General features: G+C 50.8%; 1 protein-coding gene across 3 annotated transcripts in view; it reads left to right on the forward strand.

The window, feature by feature from the left end:
* The first annotated feature begins 209 nt into the window (after positions 1-209).
* The window catches only part of ADCY5 (adenylate cyclase 5), a 159,327-nt gene continuing 139,656 nt past the window's right edge, over positions 210-19,880 (forward strand). For all 3 annotated transcript variants that reach the window (XM_032267712.1, XM_032267713.1, XM_032267714.1), the window contains exon 1: positions 210-1,883. In XM_032267712.1, coding sequence (XP_032123603.1) covers positions 747-1,883 — 1,137 coding nt within the window. In that variant the 5' untranslated portion in view covers positions 210-746. The remainder of the gene's footprint in view (positions 1,884-19,880) is intronic.

Below are 19,880 nucleotides of genomic sequence, written 5' to 3' on the forward strand. Positions count from 1 at the left end.
GGCTTTCGCCCGGGCCACGCTTCCACTCTCGCCGCGGGAGGTGGGGGATGCGGGCGACGGCCCCCCCGGGCTCCAGGACCCTCCCCCCCGGGGCTCCGGAGCTATTGCTCCGCCCGCCGCCCCCTCCCCCGTCCTCTCCACCTCCCATCCCACCTCCCCACCCCTCGTAAGAAAATAATGCTGGCTGGCGCCAGCACCTCCCAGTCGCTCCCAGTCCGCTGCGAGGAAAGGGCACCCGCTGTGTCTCCTCGCCGGGACCCCCGCCGAGCCGCCCTCGCCGCCGCTGAGCCCCGAGAGCAGCAGGGCTCCGCTTAGGCGGAATCTTCGAGTGCCGCGCCCGTGCACTGCCGGCGCGGGGAGGCGCCGCCCGCAAGGACACCTCTCCGTTCCCCCTCGTCCGCAACTCCGGCCCTCGTCGAGCTCGACGCGAGCCAGGAGCCCGGACGTCTCTCCGCGCACGACGCAGCAGCAGCCCGACCAGTCCCCGCTGCCCCAGCTCGGAGGCAACTCCAACTCGGACCTGGGACTTCCGACGCGGATCCTCAGCTACTTCTCACCTCGGGCAGCGCCCTCCTCCTCCGCTCAGGACGGGGGTGCCAAGATGTCCCGCAGCAGCTCAGGGCCCCGGGCCGCCCCCGACGTGTGACCCTAGCCTGGTCCCCCTGCTCGGCGGGCCGCCCTCCCCTTGGAGACCCCCGGCCCGGCTTCCGGGGGAGGAGGAAGGAGACCACGAGGCCGACGGGGGGATGTCCGGCTCCAAAAGCGTGAGCCCCCCGGGCTTCGCAGCGCAGAAGACTGCGGCGGCAGCGCCCCGGGGAGGCCCGGAACACCGCTCAGCGTGGGGCGAGGCCGATTCCCGCGCCAATGGCTACCCCCACGTCCCCGGGGGTTCGGCCCGCGGCTCCACCAAGAAACCCGGGGGGGCGGTGGCCCCGCAGCAGCAGCAGCAGCGCCTGGCCAGCCGCTGGCGCAGCGACGACGACGACGATCCTCCGCTGAGCGGCGACGACCCCCTGGCCGGGGGCTTCGGTTTCAGCTTCCGCTCCAAGTCCGCCTGGCAGGAGCGCGGCGGGGACGACTGCGGTCGCGGCAGCCGCCGGCAACGGCGGGGCGCGGCCGGCGGGGGCAGCACCCGGGCGCCCCCTGCGGGCGGCGGCGGCGGCTCGGCTGCGGCGGCGGCCGCGGCGGGCGGGACGGAGGTGCGCCCCCGTTCGGTGGAGGTGGGCCTGGAGGAGCGGCGGGGCAAGGGCCGCGCGGCCGACGAGGTGGAGGCCAGTGCCGTCGAGGGTGGCGAGGGGTCCGGGGATGGCGGCAGCTCGGCGGATTCGGGCTCCGGTGCGGGGCCCGGCGCGGTGCTGTCCCTGGGCGCCTGCTGCCTGGCGTTGCTGCAGATATTCCGCTCCAAGAAGTTCCCGTCGGACAAGCTGGAGCGGCTGTACCAGCGCTACTTCTTCCGCCTGAACCAGAGCAGCCTCACCATGCTCATGGCCGTGTTGGTGCTCGTGTGCCTGGTCATGCTGGCCTTCCACGCGGCGCGGCCCCCGCTCCAGCTGCCCTACCTGGCGGTGCTGGCGGCCGCGGTGGGCGTGATCCTCATCATGGCTGTGCTCTGCAACCGTGCCGCCTTCCACCAGGACCACATGGGCCTGGCCTGCTATGCGCTCATCGCCGTGGTGCTGGCCGTCCAGGTGGTGGGCCTGCTGCTGCCGCAGCCGCGCAGCGCCTCCGAGGGCATCTGGTGGACCGTGTTCTTCATCTACACCATCTACACGCTGCTGCCCGTGCGCATGCGGGCAGCGGTGCTCAGCGGGGTGCTCCTGTCCGCCCTCCACCTGGCCATCGCCCTGCGCACCAACGCCCAGGACCAGTTCCTGCTCAAACAGGTAGGGGCCCACTTGGCCACCGGGACTGGACTGCGGGGCAGGCAGGCCTCTGCTTGACTCCAAAGAAAGGGATCCCACCCTTACCCTTTGGGATGGTGAAAAGAGCCAGAAAGACAGGGCTTGGCAATGTTAACTAGGAGCTTTGCACCCTCCTCTGAGCCCCAGCAGCTTCGTTTACAAAGAGTCCTCTTGTGTCGTTTGCAATGTTCCTTGCTCCTTAGATAACGTACATTGAACTGTAGCCATCACTGTGGGAATGCAGTGAGAAAGGGTTTTGGAGGAGAAAATTGTATGGAGTGGTCTCCATCTCTTCCTGAGCTTCTGTTCCTGTATACAAAAGGTCCCTAACAAAACTGGCTGGACCCTCTAGCATCCATCCCCTCCTAAGCACCACTGCTGCTTTGTTAATCCAGCCCCGATAGAAGGTTGGGGAGGGGACACCCTGCACCCCTTGCTCAGTGCTAAGGAGGAGATAGCAGGATTCTGCCACCTGTCTGAGGCTGGGGATTTGGGGGCTGGATATATCCCTGAACTTGCAAGAGGACTGACAAGTTTGTTTCAGTTAGCAAAGTGCCCAAAACCAAAAAGCTGCCTTTAGCTAAAGTGGGAAGGAGCCTCTGAGATGTGTGTGGTGGCAATTCCTCTTCTGGCCTGAGCAGAAAGCTGGTGTTGAACATCATGACCCCTTCATATGGGTCCCCCTGGTCATTGCTTGTGGTGGGGACATTTTATCCCTGCTGGGATTTGAACTATAGGTTCAGGAAGAAATATAAGTTTTGCCTGGTTAACTGGTGAACTCTCTTAAAGGCTTCCAGGAGAGGGGCATGTTGGCAATCCTGACCTCAGGGTGAGAGGAGCCCCCTGATGTCCACACCATCTCCCTTTAGTGTCCTGTGATCTGGTTTCATGGTTCTCATCCGTGATTGCTTCTGAACCTGCTTGTTTGCATGCTGCTCCACTGTGAGAGTCAACTGGGCCCTTGCTACAGGCAAGTCTCTTCACCTTGGACCCCAGTACACACATCCCCCAACTGGTGTCTGCTTTATCTAATAGAACCTATTAAGGGTATTCCATTATTGTTGCCTTCCTCCCTCTCCCCTCTTCTAGTACCTTCCCTTAGACTTTTATCCTCTTGAGTACCGCATCTTTCTTGAGTTGCTCTCCTGTGTCCCCTGGCTTCCTGGACACAGTATTCTCCCATAGGAAATAGCATTGTTATGCGTTTCAGGGCTCTGGGCTCTAGCTGAACCCGCAAGGTGCTCTGTGACTGGGAGGAAGGGGACATGCAAGCTCTCTGGGCCTTCGCTGCCTTTTCTAGAGAAAGAGAGGATTGTTTATGCCCCTTCCACTTCTAATGTCCTCTGCCCCAAGCTATACTCCCCTACAGGGAGCCTTCTCCTTCCATTCCAGTCACACTGGCTTCTTGGTCTTCTGCATGATTAACAGTAGAGTCATAGCCACAGAGTGGAGCACTTACTCGTTCTCCAGTGTCCACTGGTTTTGCTGTCTATCCAATGTAACCTCTTTGAAGGCACAAATCCCAAGGTATATGTGTTTTTCCTTCTCCATTCTCTCTTCCTTGCCTAACACAGTGCAGAGTACTTAGTAGGGCTTTAATAACTGCTTGCCAGTATAGTTGGGGTCCAATGAGTGGAGTAGGTGGGGATGTTGATGCTAAGTTAAAAGTTTTCTGATCTGGGATCAGAAGAAAAAAAATCTTTAGAGACCAGCTTTGAACTCGAGAGAGAAACCTTTTGAGAGGTGGTGGCATAAAAGTTGCTACCATTATTAGTGCTTATAAAAGCCCCAAATCTTTTGACCTGAGAACTCGTGCTTTCAGATGGTCGTTGTATCTTTGGGGACTGCTCCTGACTTGGGTGGATTGTAGCTTTTCTGCAGAGGAAGGGGCATGTCATCCATATGGAGATTTTCAGGATAGTTCAGGGTATTTTGTGAACCAGACTTGGGACACAAGGTCTGATTACAGATGTAGGTATGGTTTCTCCTGAGGGAGGTTGGAGTCAGATCCCAGGAAAGGGCTGCTGAACCTGGGGTGCCCCTATTCCATCTTAGCATGAAAATACCATTGCAGCAACAGAGAGTGTCTGTCTGACTGACTTCCCCTTCTGGTTCCTTAGGCAAATCCCTCTTCCTTCTCTCCACACCCTCACTGGCTCCCACCCCATTCTTCTTTTACCCGTTGTGGTCTTTAGACCTTTGCAAGGCTGTGGGATTTTGGGTGGATTTACATTTACTTTATATGATCTGTCCTGAGTGGTGCAGAACTTGTTATGAATGGTTCAAGACAAGGGAATGCAAACATTTCCTCTATTTGGCTTCAGAGAAAACGGTATCTTTTTTTGTTTGTACTTGATTTACCCTTTTGATTATGCTTCATATAAAATTTGTCTTTCTTGAGCAAACCCTGCCGGCTGATGGGGGAATATTAGTGGGACAGTCTAGCATTAACCTCTGCTTCAGGTTACCCCAGAGCAGCAGGCATGTGAAGTGGTTTGGATTAGATGCCTTCCTCTTTTCTTTGAGGAAGACACATGTCCAGGGAAATGGGGTGGCAGTGAGCAGTTCCTATGTTGGGGCTTTGGGAATTCTCCCCTCAGTGGCTTGGGCACATAGTGGGCCCTCAGTAAACTGGACTGGCATTTCTTTACTGTTCCTCTTGCAAAGCTGGACCCCCTCTCCCTTAGCTGAGGTTCTCAACATCGTTATCTGACCTGTGTATTTTAGTCTTCTTCAGATTCTCTCTTATGTGTGGGGCTCTGCTCTTGGCTCCCACTAGGAGAAGCATTTGGTTTCTTAACCGGAGGCTCCTGATGGTTTTGACTCAAGGGAGGAACAGGACACAAAGTGCCGCAGCCCCTCTTAGTGGGATGGTGCTTCTTCCCTTCTCTGTCCCTGTGGCTCTGTCCCTAGTGTTCGTCACCCTCCCCCTCGGCTCCTTCTCTCTCTCTGCCTGCTCCTTTCCTCTCTGACTTCCTTTCTCTTCCCTTTCCCCCTGGTCCCTGTTACTGTCTGCCCACCTCACCTCTCTGCTACCTTCCTGCAGGCCTTGCTTTCCCATCTCTCCCTCCCCGTTCGAGGCCTCTCAGCCTCTTCTGTGCTCTTGTCTCACTGTCGTGCCTGTCTCCTCACTGGGGTATAGTAGGAGCGTCATGGGGTTGTTTTTTTCCCCTCCTTTGCCTGTTAGAAGTCCCTCTGCTCTTCCCATACCATAAATAACACTGGAGCATCTGCCAAACACATTCCTCACTTGTGTTAATAGGCTGCAATGATGCTGGAGCCTGTTGCCATGGCAACCTCATTTTTGTTTGACTGTATCCCACTCTGCTACATAGAGCTTCCGCACACACTCACACAATAACAAGCATGCTCACACAACTATTACATATGCTTAGCTATTAATGATTATTTTGGAGAAGGCATCTTTGTGCCCTGTGTGGGCAGGGTGATCATTTGCACTTTAGGAGATGAGTAGCTCTATCGTCTGGTCCGGTGTGACTCTAGATGATAATGGATGGAAGAGCTCTTTGAAAAGTGGAGAGTCCTGTTCAAATATGTGGTATTATTATTACACATCCACATTCAACCTTCCTGACATGGTTTCTAGGGAGAAGATTCTGACCCTGCGTGGGTTCCTGTGAGCTTGGGGGAGCTGCTAGGGGTTTTCCCTAGCAGTGTGGGATAACCCATCTTCCACCCCACCCTGTCTTTCTCCAGGTTCTTATGCCCTTCCCTCTACTCCTTTCAGAGGAGCTCAGTGATTTCCTGCATTTCTTCTTTTGTGCCTGTTTGAACCTACAACTGTCACCAGTTGTTCTAGTGATCAGAAAGGCACAGGCGCTGTGTGGGTGAAATTCTGTGACTGTGAGCACGTATGTCTGTAGCGAGGAGGCAAGGGAGAGGTGGGGGTGGGGACGTAGACTGAGAAGCAAGGCTGTGGCTGCCCAGGGGTGCACGTGTGTGTGTGAGCATGTGCGCATCTGTCTATCTGGCACAAGGCTGACCCAGGTGGTAGATGTGGCCCTGGAAGCCTTTGTGTTAACTTTGAATGAAAGGAGATCATGGCAGCCCTTTCCTGTTTATTCTTGGCTGGTAGTTGGCTTCTCCTGGCCATTTGCTTTTTTGGTCCTGGGCCTTGATGGTTCTTGACCTCTGGCTCCCTAGGGAAGTACCTGGGGCTCTTCTGACTCCATGGAGTCCCTTTCTTCCCTTTCAAGGACCTTTCCTGCTGCCCACCTGCTCAGCAGCCCAGGGAGCCCTGCTGAAGGGCTGCCACCTTATTCTGGAACGTGGCCCAGACACCTCTCTGGTGGGTCACTCTGGCAGCCCCATGTGAGATGCTGGGTGGTGTGGAAGAAGACACATTCACCCACAGGCCCAGGAATTGTCTGCCACCAGTTAATTCCCCTGTCACCTGCATTTCTGGATAGAACAAATTTGGTGGTGGTGAACTTCACCAGCAGTCTTAACCCTAGCACAGCAGCAGGCTGGGGTTGGGGGTTGGCTTTGGTTTTGGAGTAGAGGAGAGTCTGCTTGTCTTGCCTCAAGGCTGACCGTATTGGCTGATTATATTTACTGATCGTTTTTTAGATTGCCTCTTTCTCTAGAAGTTAGGAGGGGGTTTTGGAGGGGAGCAGATGTGGAGGGGAGCAGAAGTGGCTGGGTTGGGGTCATCTTCTAGATTCCTAAGGTGCCTTGATCCCTGGGGGAGGACTTCAGGAATGGCGGAGTCTCAGCGGAGGAGCAGACTGCCCAGCTGCTGTATTTGCAGGAATGTTCACTGTTAATAATTCAATCTAAGTGTTTGTCTGCAGCAGGAGCATGAGGACTGTGTTCTGTGGAGCATAGAACAGTGTGCTCATGTTTGTCTGTAAAGAGGACATGGATGATGCATTAAACCCCATCACAACCCTGCAGAGAGTTTCAAAATCAGTGTAGAAAGCTTGGATAGGAACTCTCCTGTGTATTCAAGCTCTGGCCATGAGTCCCTCTCATGGGGCGGGGAGAGGGGTGCAGCCGGAACACACACAGAGCGGTGGCCCCTGCTTGGGCCAGGCCTTCTCTCCCCTGAGAGGTGTGAATGGAACTGCCACCTTGGTCCTCACCAAACGGAACCGAAGAGGGAGTCTCCTGTGATGGTGCAGCCTCTTGCTGGGTGCCTTCCTGTCCATGGCTGCCTGCTTGCTACTTCAGTTAACTTTATCTTGTGGTGGTTGCAGTCTGCAGTCGTGTCTTTCCCAGGAGCGTAGCCTGTTCTGGGTGCTTCAACATGATGATGCTCGTAAATCCTTTGGGCACAGTTATGTAAGTGAGGCTCTAGCATCCTTCTCTCATCCATGCTTATCAGATGAGGGTAGCTGGCTCATGGAAGGCAGGATCAGCATTCATTCTGCTCCCAAACACAAAGTTGGAAAGCCCTGCTTTTTTTTTTTTTTTTTTTTTTTTTTCCCTCCTTAAGGCAATATCCAAATGTAGGACAGGGAAGATTTCTCTTTACAGCGTCATGAAGAAAATCTGGGGGTTTCTAGTTAGTGGACAGTGAGCATAATGTGAGCCTGCATTTTGGAGTGGCTATTAGAAAATGCCCATAGAATCTTGGTTAGGCTTACAGTCTTATCCAGTTCAACAGAGAGTTGAGGCCTGGTCTGAAATACAATGGCCTCTGATTCTAGAATTCAAAGGAGAGTGATTAGTTTTGTAAGGGGACTGGAAACTTCTGAGAGGGCATTTGAGAGAATAGCATATATTTATCTGAGAGAAGAGCAGACCGTATCAGATAAGAAAACCTAATGTGAAGGGCAAGGTGTTATTGCTGGGATCCCTGTTTTCAGACATTAGAAGAGGAGCTAAATTATTTTCTGTTGGGATCCCTCTTTTCAGACATTAGAAGAGGAGCTAAATTATTTTCTGCTGCTCCCAAGGGTAGGCTTGTGGCAAATGGGTGGAAGTAGTAGACAGGTCTCAGTTATAGGTAGGTGATACCTTTCTAGCCATTGGGTTTGCAGCAGCCAAACCAGGTGCCTCTTGGGGTAGCCAGCTCTCTGTCAGTGGAGGTATTCAAGTGGAGACTGGATGGCCACCTCCTAGGCTTGTTACTAAGGAAATTGACTGCTTGGTGGAAGTTTGGATACGTCACTGACTGCATCATTGATTGTTAACTTTGGCTTATCATAATCAGCTGGGAAGTTTTTGAAAAATTCAGACTCTCAGGCCCCACTGGGAAGGTACAACTTCCAAAGGTCTGGGGCGGGGCTCAGGAATGGATCTCTATTTAAAACACATTGGAGCTGGTTGTCAAGGCTCCCCAGGTGATTTTGATGATCAGCTCTTAGGTCTGGCATCATTGGCCAAGATGACTGCTCCAGTTACACCTAAGCCTGGAATTCTTTGTGTCGGTGTCTTGCAACAGTGTGGCAAGACCTTGTAAAGTCCACTGGGGTGTCCTCTTATCATGCCAATCTCAGCCCCTGTTTAAAAGAAGCACAATCAGTGTATACATGCAGACTTATTGGGAGGCATCCAGGTGGGGCTGGTGAGTGTATACTAACTTACAGATGCAGATCTGGAAGGCGATTGGGTCATGGTGTTGGTAAAACAGGATGAGAGGGGTGCTCAGCCCTGGGCTCTCTCTTGTTCCTTGCCCCAATCCTTTTTCAGGCAAAACAATCTGTAGCTCAGCTTTTGAGGAGGGAGGTTAGTAGAAATGGGCCTAGGTTTGACTTGTGGTTTATTCATTTGTCTGGTTAGTGGATATGAAAGCCACTGACATCCCAGATCCAGAAGGGATGGTATAGAGTGTGGAGAATGAGGAAGTCAGGGGGTGGAGGAACAAGACAGGGAGAAGATAGGGAGGAATTCTGAGGTGGTGGGAAGGAAGGGGAGTGTGCCTTAAAGAAAGGAAGAGGAGATTGGAACTGTGAGTATGGGGAGGGGAAGGACTTGGAAGTGGGGGCAGGGCTGTTCTCTGGGAACAATGAGATGTGGTCACAAGAGAAAGAGGAGGGCAGGCAAACAAGCACAAGGAGACAGTAGAGCCTTTATTCCTTAGGCCAGCCCCATGTGTTAGTGTGAAACTGTAATAGGCCCCCTCTCCCTGCCCATTACCTCTTGCTGTGGTCAGGTTATGAACTGCTGCATCTGGGCTTGAGGCTTCCTGACTTCACACTTTCATGGCCCCCTCTTCCTTCCCCTTCAGGGCTCCCTGGGCCTTATCACAGAACTCACTAAGGTCCCACTTGGCTTTGGAAGGGGTTCTGAGGGACCCGGTGCCTTACCTCCATCAGTGCTCAGCACACAGTAGGTGCTCAGTAAGGGTTTGAATGAACAAGCAAGTGAATGAATGGGTGGTGGGGTGGGTGGACGTCTGCACGCAGACTCTAGGCTCTGCCGAAGTGCTAGACCAACACCTCCACAGAAGGAAGCGACGCAGCTCAGCTTGGAAGCCTATTTTGGTGGGTTGTAATCCTAAACTCTGAGCAGGGCTTCCAAAATCCCTCCTGCTGCAATTTAAAATATGTGCCTTCTTAGAAACAGAGAGCTGTTGCCTGGCACTGCCGATACTATATCACTTCACAGATTTGAAAACCATCATTAAGTCGTTCTTTCAGCCTTCCCCCTAATTGTTCAGATAACAATCATTTAATAGGTGCTTACTGTATACTAGGCACTGTGCTAGGCCATAGGGTTGCCAAGATGATGGGCTGTAGCTCTCAGGACTGCCTTCAGCCCAGGCTCTCCCACTAAGTGTGCCCTTGGAGGGCTGTTCATAGATGTCTCACATACAGTAGTCCCTTATCCGAGGGGTATATAGCCCAAGACCCCCAGTGGATGCCTGAAATCGTGGATAGTATCAAACCCTGTATGCACTATGTTTTTTCTGTGTATCTATACTTGTGATAAAGTTTAATTTATAAATTAGTCACAGTAAGAGATTAACAATAATAATACAACAGAACAGTTTTGACGATATACTGTCCACAGTTTCACAGATAGAAGATTTGTTCATACCGTAGATCTTAGCAACCGCAGCATATGATTTTTTTTTCTTTCCTTATTAAGTTGAGAACTTCTACATTTTCCCTTAGAGAAAGCACTTTAGGGGCTGGGCGCAGTGGGACCAGGCACAGTGGCTCATGCCTGTAATCTCAGCACTTTGGGGGACTGAGGTGGGAGGATCGCTTGAGTCTGGGAGTTTGAGACCAGCCTGGGCAGCCTAGTGAGACCCCTGTCTCTACAAAAAATTTTAAAAAAAGGTTAGTCAGGTGTGGTGGCACGCACCTATAATCCTAGCTACCTGGAGGCTGAGGTGGAAGGGTCATTTGAGCCTGGGAGGTCAAGGCTGCAGTGAGCCGTGATCATACCACTGTACTCCCTCCTGGGTGGCAAAATAAGAGACCCTGTCTCAAAAAAAAAAAAAAAAAAGAAAGAAAGAAAGTGCTTTAGAGCTTCTCTCTGGCATATTTGAACTGCCAGTATCACTACACTTGTATTCTGAGGACATTATTAAGTAAAACAAGGGTTCCTTAAGCACTGCAGCACTGTGACAGTTGATCTGATAACTAAGCCGGCCACGGCGGGTGAGTAGCGTGTTCAGCGTGGGTCTGCTGGACAAAAGGATATTCATGTCCTGGGCAGGGCGAAGCAGAACGGGGAGGTTTCATCACACTACTCAGAATGGTGTACAGTTTAAAAGTAAGGAATTACTTATTTTTGGAATTTTCCATTGAATATTTTCAGACCATGGTTGACCGTGGGTAACCGAAACCATGGAAAGCAGAACTGAGGTTAGAGGGGGACTGTTTTACACAAATACTGTCTGTGTCAAATAAATTTAGGAAATACTGGGTTAAAGAATTCTTAGGCATTAAAGCTTTTAATATGTAATAGGTATAAGAATTTGCCAAGAGGGGGATATGGCATGAAGCCTTTTTCAGACGCATTTGATTCCAGCAGCATTTTCCGAAGGAACCCATTGGGGGGAGGGCATTAGTGTTTGTTAGGACACACTTTTTCAGGGGCTGGGAGGAGCCTTGAAGTTTCTCAAGATCTAGCCCCTGGCCTCTGGGCCAGGCCGACCCAAAGGCATCTAGATGGGGGCATTTGTTTGGTGGCTTTCCTCCCTCAGGAAGATTACTTAGACTGCATTGGCCTGCTGCCTGCTTTCAAGTCTCAGTCTCCATCTGGGTCAGAAATCCTTTATAACATAAATTGAGGGGGCTGGCAGGGACTAAGGGAATGCCTCCTTTATCTTGCATCAATTTCTTTTTGGAATTTTCTGCTGTCATTAGACTTAGTAACACATTGGGCTTCTGCGCAATGACCCTTGGTGGACTTGGGGTCCCTTGAATGTCTTTCTGGAACTTTTGCTTCAGGCACTGAGTGTGTGGCTACCCATGGTGAAGTAGTGAGGGACCCGTCCAGATCAGCTTTTTCCAAATGTTTCTTTCCCATCCCCACTCTCCAAAAGGAGGAAGCTCATTAAGCATATTGAGGATAACCAATAGCCTATATCGAGTCTTTACTACAAACCTGGCACTGAGCTAATCCCTTCCATGCATGACCTTATCTAATCTTCATGTCACCCTTACAAGGAAGACATTTTTTATCCTTTTTTTTTTTATTTTACACCACTCCAGAAGCTTGGTTAAGAGAAGGTAAGTAACTTCTCCAAGGTCACACAGCAAGCCTGTGACAGATGGTTCCGCACCCTGCCCCTATCCCCTGGGCATGTACCTTTTACTCATGCCAGCCAGACTTCCAGCTCCTAGAACCTGAGGGTTTTCTCTGTCCTTCAACCTTGGGGCCTGCTGATAGGGTCAGTCAGAAGTGCCAGGGAGTTACCCACCAAGAGCAGCTGTCAACCAGTGGATGTTGGGCAGTAGTAGTAGACGGATGCCCCAGCTCGTTTGACCTTGGGGTTGGGGGAATCTCATTCTAAGGCTGGCATTCTGCATGGTCTCCCAGAGCTCTCTAGAAGGGTTAGTCTCTAATGGCTCATGGTAGTTATAGGCTTGATAACACACTCTTCTTTTTAGGGGCTTTCTTTCCTTCCTTTCTCATTTCTCCACTCCTCTACTTTCCTTCTAATGTTTCCCAGGGTCACCTCTGAGAAAAGTCACTTTTACTCAAATCCCTGTCTCAGGCTTTTTCTAGGGGAATCCAAACAGAGAGTGGAGAAGCCTGCATGCTAACCCAGGTCTGACTTGAACACCAGGGAGGTAGGGAGGCTGCTTTCTAAGGACAAAATGCATGAGGTGCAGACCTCCATAGCACACTTGGAGCCCTGGCCCTGCCTGGGCCCGTTTCTTCCATTTGATAGCATGTGCTTATCAACAGCTGATTGATTGCTGGACTTGAGAAATTATATGAAATTTAAAAGACAGTTTTTACTTTAATTTTTAAATTTAATTGTATTATTATTATTATTTGAGACAGAGTCTCGCTGTGTTAACCAGACTGAAGTGCAGTGGCATGATTTCAGCTCATTGCAACCTCCACCTCCTGGGTTCAAGTGATCCTCCTGCTTCAGTTTCCCAAGTAGCTGGGACTACAGGCATGCACCACTATGGCCAGCTAATTTTTGTATTTTTCGTAGAGACGGGATTTCGACATGTTGGCCAGGCTGGTCTCAAACTCCTGAGCTCAGGTGATTTGCCTGCCTCAGCCTCCCAAAATGCTGGGATTACAGGTGTTAGCCACCATACCTGGCCAAAAGACAGTTTTTTTAAAAGACATACTACTTTTTTTGAATTTTTACTTTGAGGCAGGGTCTTACTCTTGCACAGGCTACAGTACAGTGGTGTGATCTTGGCTCACTGCAACCTCTGCTTCTGGGGCTCAAGTGATCCTCCCACCTCAGCCTCCTGAGTAGCTGGGACTACAGGTGTGCAACACCATGCCCAGCTATTTTTTGTAATTTTTTTTTATAAAAATGGGATCTTGCCAGCTTGCCCAGTCTTGTCTTGAACTCATGGGCTCAAGCAATCTACCTGTCTTGGGCTCCCAAAGTGCTGAGATTGCAGGCATGAGCCACCATGCCCAGCTGAATTTTTATTTCTTAAAAATGTGTGGCTTTCTGTGCCCTTTCCCATTTATGCTCTGACCTGCCTTCAGGTTTCTAAGCTGCTGTTATAAGGTGGCAGCAGAACTTATGACCTTAAAAAAAAAAACAGGTTTTCTTAGGATGAGAAACAAGGACCCTCGATTTGGGGCATTTCATGCAGGTCTGAAAGAAGGTATGTGCTGACTAAAGGGCTTGCCAGCTTCCTGGAGAGGCTGTGACATCTCTCGGTCAGTGGAGGACTCAGTCATTGGTTAAATCTTCTTCTACTGGAGTGTACAGACACCTTGTCTTTGGAGGCAGTCTCTCTTCAGCATTTCTCTAGTTTTGGCACTACTACTCAGGTGGAACCAGCCCAGACCACTGTGCTCAAGCATCTAAAATCCAGTTGAGTTCAATTCACTACTTTTTATTGATTGATCGATTGATTTCTTGAGACAGGGTCTTCCCTGTTGCCCAGGCTGGAGTGCAGTGGTGCAGTCACAGCTCATTGCAGCCTTGACCTCCTCGGGCTGAGGTGCTTCTTCCATTTCAGCCTCCCAAGTAGTTGGGACTGCAGGCATGCGCCACCAGTTTTTGTATTTTTTGTAGAGATGGGATCTCACTATGTTGCCTAGGCTGGTCTTGAACTCCTAGCCTCAATCAGTCTGCCTTCCCTGGCCTCCTAAAGTGCTGGGATAACAGGTGTGAGCCACTGCACCCGGCCTCAGCGCTCACTTACTAAGCTCCTACAGTGTGCGACATATACCCAAAGAAGTGAAACATGACCCTGGCCAGAGAGGGGATTGTCACATATTCATGGGAGACCTAGGTCCAGGTCCTTTTGAGCGTCCCCGTGTCATCCTGCATGGTCTGTTAGGGTTAGGATTAGGGTGGTCATATGGGTAGTGGAGCGAGGAAGGGGAAGGGAGGGCTATAGACCAGAGATTTCCTATCCTGGGCACACCTTTGAATCCCCTAGGGAGTTCTGAAAATATACCTTAACTTCAGGTATAACCTTAAGACTGAAATGATTAAAAAAAAAAAAAAGAAAGAAAGAAAATATACCTTAGCAAGGCCCACCCCAGACCATTTATATTAATCTCTCAGGATGAGACTTGGGCATTCCTAGGGTTGAGACCTGGACTAGACAGTGGCTCAAATACCAGCCAAAAGACTCAAATGCCTTTATATTTAATTAACATTTTTTAGGTGACAAGGATTTGTTTATGTGTGATCTCGTTTGCTTCTCATGGCAGTTCTGAGGAGGTGATGTGTTAAAACGAGACAACCATTGGCTTTGGGGCCTGGAAGCCCAGGAGACAACAACCCTGACTGTGTAATCCTGGCTGAGTTACCCTAAGCTCTTTCCAGTCCCTTTTCTCTCCTGTATACACTGGAGATGGTAGATTCTTGATATATTGGATCTGTTCCTGGGTACCTCAAACAGGTTAATGCAGGTGAGAGCACTCTGTAAGCTCTGAGGTCGGTTACAGACCTATGATGCTGATGTGGTTTTGGAGAGGAGGAAATAGAGGCTCATAGAGGTGAACTGACCCCATTCAGGTCACAATGCCAGTTAGTTAACTCAGGAGCTGCTGTACCAATTCAGACCTCGGACTCTAAACCCAGTGTTCTTTTCACAGTTAGGGCCGTGCTAGGTCCTCCCCGTGGTGCTTTCGGAAGCTGTGTGGAGGGCCCAGCCGCTCTCAGTTTGGTTTTGGAATGCGTGGCTTTTTATTCGTGATGGCCCTCCTTTCCTCATGGTGTCTGGCTCAGATGGGCATTAGATGGGTTGTCATTTCCTGAGCCTGCTTTGGGGCTGTGCTGAAGTGTTTGTTTAGGGGGCAGCCGGGATCTACTGTTTACCTATGAAGAGCTCCTGAGTGGTTTTATGGATGACTGAGTAGGAACTGAGACCCAGAAGAGGGGTCTGAAGTGATGTTATGATTGCTCAGCTCTGGGGTGAGGCTGCCGCATAGCCCGTCTTCTGGTGGCATAAGTGGGATGGGGAGGGAAGGGAGGAGGCTGCTGGGGACCTATCAGGATCATCCCTTGGTACAGCCCTGGAAGTCGGACCCAGGGTTTCTCTGTAGAGTCACATTCAGTAGATACGAAGCTTGGTGCTTACTAGAGCGTTTCTAGGGCATCTCTAAAGCCCAGTTCCCCAGCACCATTCACACCCTAAGAAATGCCCCAGCATCCTTTAGCTGTGCTCCAGATCCACTTCTGTTCCTGTCGCTCTTCTCAAGAAAACTAAAGGAAAATGAAACTTGTTTGCTAAGTGGATCTTTGAGATTTTATTTTCAAATTTTCTTTTGGGGATGGGAAGGCTGTTTGTGTGTTCAGTTAATGTGCCCTAGTCCCCAGTCTTCCTCTGGCCAAGTCCCTTTCCTGTAAGCATTTCACCACGCTGAGTGGAAGGAATCCATCTGCCCCCTTGACTGGCTCCCTATAGGTGATGCCAGCTGGGAAATGTCTTGGCTCTGGCATCTCAGCTGAGCAGGCTGCAGAGGTACAAGGGCCTGAGCTGAACCCTGGGTGAGCAGTGTGGGCTTGCACACCTCTGGGGCCCTGCCTGTCTTTGTGGCATCTGACACCATAAATCTAAATTAGAAACATCCCCTTCTTTTTCTCTGTAGCACTTAGCTGGTTTGTAATTTTTCTTGATAGGCTTGTTTATGTGTCTTTCCACTGGACTGTTGGCTCCCTGAGAGCAGAGATCTTGTCTGTTTCAATCCCCAAATATTTGCTGAATGTTACTGATTTTTAGATCCCTACTTGCCAAACACTGTGAGAAGAAGGCAGATAGTGCCCATTCTCAGGTTCCACAGGAGTTCTGACTTTGGCACAGGAAGGGGTCCCTCTGGGTGCTTCCTCCTTGGGCTAGCATCTCCTCTACCAAAGCCCCATCTCTCTTCCTTGTGTGTGGGCCCTGCCTTAGAAAACACTGGTTTTCAGCTGGTCACAGTGGGTGGGTCACACCTGTAATCCCAGCACTTTGGGAAGCAGAGGCAGGAAGACTGCTTGAGGCCAGGAGTTCGAGACCAGCCTGGGCTTACACAGCAAGGCCCTTTTTCTACATAAAATGAAAAAATTAGCCAGGCATGGTGGCATGGACCTGTGGTCCCAGTTACTCAGGAGGCCAAGGCAAGAGAATCACTGGAGCCCAGGAGGTCGAGGCTATAGTGACCTGTGATTGTGCCACGGCACTCCAGCCTGGGCACAGAGCAAGATCCTATCTAAATAAAAATAACTAAATGAAAATAAGTAAAACAATGGAAAACACTGGTTTTCACCTCCTCTCCCTTTCTGGGATCCCCACTGCGCTGTCAGGTGATGTTGGGAAGGGCTGTGTTGCCCCATTTTCCTCTCTCTCTACCCGGCTCCTTCTCTTCTTCCCGTCTCTCTTCTGGAGTCTTTGCCTGTGCGCTGCATCCTCCCTGCTGCTTTCTTTGCAGCTGTTAAGATGCAGGAGGACCTTATAGACTCCACAGGAGGCAAGTTCCTGGGCATATTGAAGGATAGTACATATGAGTGTGGATCAGTACACAAATTCCAAAAAGGATTCTTCATTCTTTTAAAAGCAGTCCCAGGAAATAGCAGTTCCCACGGTGCCTTATCAACTTCCTTGTAGTTTATTGCCATGTATTACGGTGCATGTGTCAGCCCCAGTTTTTCACTTTGAATGCCCAGGGCTGAGACTTAGGCTTTCTGGGTGGGTTAACCTCAAGGACTCAGTCAGAGCTTAAGGTGTGGGAAGTGAAGGCACGTCGAGGAGCTTTCACCTAATCCCAGTGTCCAGGCACCCTGGTGGTGGCTGGGCATCAGCATTTTGTAACACTCTGGGTGATCTGATGTGCGCCAGATTGAGAACTGCTGCCTTGAGCCTCCTTCCTCAGCGGAGGGGTCATGTGATGACACCGAGTCTGATATATGGCTGTATTGAAGGGCAAGTTGTTTATATCTAAAGGGTTTATTGTGGTGATTCAGTAAAGAGTGATAGCCACTAAAAATGATTGCAGGCCTGTAAGAGGGGAAGAAAACTTGGTTGGTGGTTGGCATTAAAACCTTGTCAGGCAAGGCTGTGGCTTAGTATATTTATGTTGCTCTTATCACCAGCAATTAACCCCAAATGTGGCTAGATAAGCGGCTTAGTGCAGTGCTATAATAACTGCAGGAATATTTTAGGAAATGACTGTTACACATGGCTAATGATAGACTGACCATCTTAGCAGAGCAGCAAACCTCACTCAACATTTCTGAAGGCTTGTTAGCTACAAACAAATGCCTATTGATTGGTCAAATATTAACTCTATTAACTCTTCCCTCCTCTCTCTTGGTTGGTTGGTAGGTTGTTTTAGAGAGACAGAGCCTTGATGTGTTGTCCAGGCTGGAGTACAGTGGCTATTCACAGGCACGATCATAGCACACTACAGCATTGAACTCCTGGGCTCAAGTGATCCTTTTGCCTCAGCCTCCTGAGTAGGGTACATGTGATATTTCACTTTTCAGTAGGGAGAAATCGTACAAACACCTGTGGCCTTAAGAGCCTTAGCAGTGTTCGTTAGTCTTTGTGAGTCTCTCTCTGACTCCACTGTAAACTAGAAGCATCTGTAGTAGATGCTCAATAAATAGCTGCCGGCTGGATAAATGAATTTGCTCCAAGTTACTCAGCAGGTAAGTAGCAGTGTTAGTCCAGCACTAGCACTTTTTCTTCATCTGTGTAGCTCAAGAGAAGCGTGGAATTATGTAGCTGGCAACTCCCCATGTGTGTTTGTTGTTAGCTTGTGTGGCCAAAACTAGGAAAATAAGGAAGGGTGATGTGCGGGGTGAGGAAAGGATGGGGCTTGTACCCTCAGAAGGTTTCCTTCCCATCCACTGTGTGATTATCTTCTAGCACCTTTAGATCAGGGCAAGGAGGGCAAGGACCCTTCTGCTGTAGGTCCGGCCTCTGGGAGAACAGAGAAGCAGATGAAGTTGGGGTCTGTCTGAGGACTGAAGAGGTTGGCAGGCACCAGCTGTAGGACTGGGGTGTGGGGCCTGGGAAGCATCCCTAGCCAGGACAGGGAGATGTCCTCGGGTTAAATCCTCCACAAATGGCCACATGTGGATTGTGATGTGGTCTTTCTTTGGAAAGGGGTTATCTGGGGAGAGTTAATTTTGGATTTTGCTTTACATTTATTTTTAAAGTGGAATATTTCTCCAGCATTGGTGACAATGGCCTAGAAAAGCCCGTTAGTCACCATCTGACATCTTCCCTGCGCGGGGTGTTGCTGCCTTTGCTTCTTTCCCACCTGACGCCTGTGGGGCTGATTGTGGTCCTCCTCCTCCGAGGCCTCGGGGCAATTTCACTGGCAGACAGTGCTGTGGGGAACTCATGCTGGGTCTGAAGTGGAAGCAGACGCCAGTCTCTGCTTCCATCCTGGGTTGTTAGGGACCCAGGCGACCTTGTGGGGTGGTGGAGAGCCACGTCGGAGGATGCAATGCTGTCTAGGTGAGGCCTGTCCCTGCGAGTCCAGATCTGTAAGACTGAATCCGGCCTGTATTCACCGCAGTCTTTTTGCTCTTTGCTTTCTGTGTCTTCTGGAAGTCAACCTTAGCCTGGGACTTAAGGAGCAGGTCTAGTTTCTCTTAAGGGAACTCAAAGATATGGAATGCCCATCTCATGTCCCTTGGGTCTCTCTAGGTTCCTTTGTGGAGCAGGAAGAGGGTGTCCATGTGTTTTCCATGGGCAGATGTGGGAGGCTATGCTGAGGGTGTGGGGAATGGAGGAGATGCCAATCTGCACACTTTGTCAAAAGGTGGGAGAAGGGCTGAGGCCGGCATTCACTTCCTACCCAGGCCAAGCTGCCCCTGGGGGCACTCCTGCTGGGTCTCCACACCCCACCCCTGGGTCAGCAGTGGGGACAGGTGAGCTGGGGGGGAACAGTTGGGGTTGGACATGGGTGTGGGTTGGGGTGGCCTCTTCCCCAGTAGAGTGCAGTTTCTTAGAGTATTGGGTTTTTCAGAAGCTGAGAAGCCTGGGCTGGTCACACAGGTGGGATATACCACCCTGATGGTACACGTGCAGCCCACACTCTCCCACCTGCTCTCCCCTGACCACACCTGCCCCTTGCCCTCTTGAGGATGGGCTCCTCAGGTGGTTTTAGAGGAAGGTGCCTCACTCTGTTGCTCTGTCACTTGTGAATGTGGCAGCCTCTGTGTTTCTGTGAATTTCAGGCCCCTGGAGTGAAAAAGCCTTCAGGAGGCTGCCTGATTGGCAGGTGGGGGCGGGTGGGGCATGCTCCTGAAATGAGGGAACTTGCTTTGCCTTCTGCTCTGAGGAGAGGCAGGCTTTGTGGTCTCAGATGAGGGGGGCTGAGCACACGCACTCACTGGGGCAGGGTTGGGAGGACCCTCCTTTTTCTGGGGTCCCCTCTGGATTTGGAAGTATCCTAATAGCCAGGTGTGGGGTTGACCATGGCATCCAGGGGTCTTTGGGAACAGCAGCACTTTCTTTTCCATGCAGCAGCCTGTGCACTGTCCTAACGAGCCCCTAGGGCTCTGGGCATGGAGAGGAAACAAGAGGCTTTGTCCCTGCCCTTGTGGAATATTCAGTCTGATGGAAATCTGCTTTTGGGAGATGCTTAGCCTAAAAATTATAGGCAATAAAAATACTGCCAATCCCTACCATTTATCACATGCAGAGTGTCAGGCACAGTGCGGAACACTTAGTAGCTCATCTGACCCTCATAATCTCACATTAGGTAGGTATTACCTTTTTTTCTTTAGATGAGAACCTTTTATAAGTAAGGAAATTGAGGTTCGAGAAGCTAAGTGACTTGCTTAAGGTTGCACAGTTAAAAAGTGATATAGCCGGGTGCAGTGGCTCACGCCTGTAATCTCAGCACTTTGGGAGGCCGAGGCAGGTGGATCACCTGAGGTCAGGAGTTCGAGAC

Source organism: Sapajus apella, unplaced genomic scaffold (assembly GCF_009761245.1).
Source record: "Sapajus apella isolate SASKATOON/1434 unplaced genomic scaffold, GSC_monkey_1.0 scaffold171, whole genome shotgun sequence".
NCBI classification, from domain to species: Eukaryota; Metazoa; Chordata; class Mammalia; order Primates; family Cebidae; genus Sapajus; species Sapajus apella.